The sequence below is a fragment of the Engystomops pustulosus genome, chromosome 6, assembly GCF_040894005.1.
Source record: "Engystomops pustulosus chromosome 6, aEngPut4.maternal, whole genome shotgun sequence".
Classification (NCBI taxonomy): domain Eukaryota; kingdom Metazoa; phylum Chordata; class Amphibia; order Anura; family Leptodactylidae; genus Engystomops; species Engystomops pustulosus.
The window spans coordinates 166844069-166847332 of NC_092416.1; the positions used below are offsets into that span (position 1 = coordinate 166844069).

The 3264-nt window shown below is 41.8% G+C and overlaps 1 protein-coding gene across 2 annotated transcripts; it reads right to left on the minus strand.

The window, feature by feature from the left end:
- Positions 1-200: 200 nt before the first annotated feature.
- On the minus strand, positions 201-2350 carry LOC140066165 (avidin-like). Of its 2 annotated transcripts, none has more exons than XM_072113700.1 (4): positions 2226-2350; positions 1722-1935; positions 414-528; positions 201-274 (listed from the first exon to the last, which is right to left on the minus strand). In XM_072113700.1, the coding sequence occupies exons 1-4, from the start codon at positions 2292-2294 to the stop codon at positions 223-225; spliced, it is 450 nt and encodes a 149-aa protein (XP_071969801.1). In that variant the 5' UTR covers positions 2295-2350; the 3' UTR covers positions 201-222. The 2 variants fall into 2 exon arrangements, with proteins under 2 accessions (XP_071969801.1, XP_071969802.1); XM_072113701.1 differs by having other exon boundaries at positions 1722-1932; positions 2226-2323.
- Positions 2351-3264: the final 914 nt, after the last annotated feature.

Sequence of the window (3264 nt, forward strand, 5' to 3'; positions counted from 1 at the left end):
TGTGTATAATATACACACACACGTGCATAAAATTGTATTAATATATTGTATTTACTACACACACACTTTAATGTGGTGTACTATTTGGCAGTAATAAACTCCAGGATTTTTAAATTTTTATCTATCCCATTTTCTTGTCGAATGTTTTTTGTGTTTTTGCAACTCCGTATAAAAAAAAAAAAAAAGAAATACACAGGAAGTAGAAATAAGCAACATTTATTCTTAAACATTTACAATACATTTCTTTTGTGGGTGAAACACATCTTCTCCAATCCTACAAGAAAAATAGTGAAAATTACGGTACATTTAAAACTCCATCTCTTTGCCCCCCCCCCCCCCCCATATTATTTCCATTACAAATATACTACGTAAACTCCGATATAGGCGGATACACACTGCAGGGTCTCCATTACCTGGTTGCCTTCCAGTTATTGTCTAATGAGGCCTTCGATCGCAGCAACCACATGGTTTTCAGGACTGGGCACCCGGACATGAGGAAACATTGCCCGACCCAAGCGGTGACAGAGCCTGCGGAAAGTTTTTGGTAAAATTAAGATGTATACTACATGATAATTTATGTTTTATTTCCTAACACCTTAAGATCTTAGGAGGGTTCCCCGTGAACCAGAAGAAACAAGCACGTAGCGTACATTATGCATTTGACAGGAGCAAATCCTGATCAGTGGTTATGAAGATTCATTTAGAGGAGACGCCATACTCAGAAAATGGAGCAATAAGTTGAACGCGCTTACTGACGCTCCATTCAATACAATGAGAGCATAGGATGTTGCTGAGCACAGCCCTCAGCTATCTCCAAAACCCTGAAAGACAGTGAATGGGAGTGCTAGCAATACTGAAGTACTGTACGCCAATCTCCAGCACTCCCATAGTATTGAATAGTGGCAGAACACATAACCAGCAGCGCCATTATTATCCCCCATTCAGGGGCGTAACTACAGCGGTAGCAGTCATAGCGGCCACTATGGGGCCCACAGTGTGAGGGGGCCCCAGCATCTAACCGGACACAATAAAGAATGGAGGATGTACACCATTATATCTATATTGTACTGCACATTGTCCAGTATATAACACACTGATGTATATATGCAGTATCTGTGATGTGTATATGGTGTCTGTATACACTGTGTATGTATTTGCACATGACTGTATTTATATGTGTGAGTATACTAATGTATATTTTTTAAGTAGGAAAGGGGACCCCAGGCAGTAGCCCGCTAGGGGGCCATTTCTCTCCGAGTTACACCACTACCCCCATCCACAATCAACTTTCTGACAACCCCTTTAACTGCCTTATACATCAGGAACTTCTAGGAGTGACTCACCCACGGAGCCATTCCAGAGAACCCATGACTTTTGTCTTACACTTTCATCAATTGGAGTTTCAGCAAAAGGCCTCAGGGTAGTGGCACACATGGCGTCTTGAACCCGTTTTTAAGCAGCCCGTTAAAAATGCACCCGTTTTCTTCAAAAAAGGTTTTTCCCATTGTTGTCCGTTTCCCCACAAATATGATAATTATGGTAATTGGAAAAATGGACAACGGGAAAAGCACATGCGTTTAACAGACCGCTTAAAAACAACCCAAAACGGGTTCAAAACCCCATTTATGCCACCACCATTATTTGCACAGATTAGATGTGGGGGGGCTGGCATTCTGTTCCTATAAAAATCCCTTTAAAACCCAAATAAAATCAGATCTCACCGCCTTTCCAGTTTGTGGACATGGTGAAGGTTGGTTGTTCTCCTTGTCCTATGAGCCCCATCAGTTTCCCGGTCATCTGATCGCCTGCTGCCTTAGGATAGAGCTCTACAGACGAGCGCAGGGATCCCCGGAGCTGGGATCCTTGCAGGGAGAGCTTCAGAACCGAACCCAGGGTATTGACCCAAACACCAGTCACATTGCACTGAGCTCCCTGCTGGCAGAGGAAAATCAGGTTATTACAGCAACATCAATGCAGGGTTTTTATTGTAAAGGAGCCATAAATATTGGTGGCAATTCCCAGATGTATTCCAGGTGAATGGAGAAGGTGCACAATGTGGACCAGCGCTCCATTCACTTGTATGGGACACAACTGAAGAGTAGTAAAGGAGACAATACTTATATAGCATTCCTCTCCTTACAGCTATTGCACCCAAAAACAGCACCAGGACAGACAACATATACACCATTGCAAAGCACCTAAAACCTGGTGCACCAACGACTTACCACAACACTGAAGTAACCAGTGGCCATAAAGAGAACCAGCACGAGCCCCTGAGCACCCCCCACCATCATTACAGTTACTATTCAATACAACAACTGAGCCTGGAGCCCAGGAGGGTCTTATAAAGGCTGAAGCTCATTGGTCATCAATGATGTCAGAGCATTTGCTACCTAATTTAACCCCTTAAAGACCAGGCCTAAAAAGCCCATATGGAGTGGACAATATTTGGATTTATAACCCTTTCATGCCGGTGCCCTTTTTCCATTTTCCATTAGGGCGCGTTCACACGTTGCGTTTTGACCTGCGTTTTCATTGCGTTTGACACGCATATACAAAAGCTGAGGGGAGGTGATTTGCCAAATTATATCCCTGTTAACATTTCCGTTTACGAACTGCAACGTAAATGTGATTTTAACACATTTGTTAACAACCAGTTAACGCCTGCGTTAAAATTGCGTTAACAAACATATATGGTAATGTAATTAGGCAAATTACCTCTCATCAGCTGTTGCAATGCGTTTCAAAAGCAATGAAAACGCAACCAAAGCGCAACGTGTGAACGCGCCCTTACAGTTTTTTGCACCCCTCATTTTTTTTTTATTCTATGTACAGAGCTGTTTGGGGCTTGTTTTTTGCGGGACAGATTGTGCTTCCTAGTGGCATCATTTAATATTACATTCAACATACTGGGAAGCTTCAAAAAATTCCAAAAGCGGTAAAATTGACAGAAAAATTAATTTGAGCCATTCTCTTGAGGGCCCTGTTTTAGGGATTTTACTGTGCGGTATAAATGTCACATTCCCTTTATTCTTTGGGTCGGTATGATCACAGAGATGATACAAAATTTACCATATATACTTGAGTATAAGCCGACCCAAGTATAAGCCACTAAAAGGCCCCTAATTTTACCACAAAAACCTGGTACAACCTATATTTTTTACTCGAGTATAAGCCGAGTTGGGTTTTCAGCACATTTTTTTGTGCTGAAAAACTAGGCTTATACTTGAGTGTATATGGTATATAGGTTTATATATGTTTTAA

Excerpts from the sequence above, each read along its gene's own strand:
- LOC140066165 (XM_072113700.1), bottom strand. The coding sequence starts at position 2,294 with ATGATGGTGGGGGGTGCTCAGGGGCTCGTGCTGGTTCTCTTTATGGCC. Across the intron at positions 529-1,721 it reads GTCCACAAACTGGAAAGGCG|GCTCTGTCACCGCTTGGGTC; the intron begins GTGAGATCTGAT and ends AACTTTCCGCAG. Across the intron at positions 275-413 it reads AATAACTGGAAGGCAACCAG|GATTGGAGAAGATGTGTTTC; the intron begins GTAATGGAGACC and ends TTTTTCTTGTAG.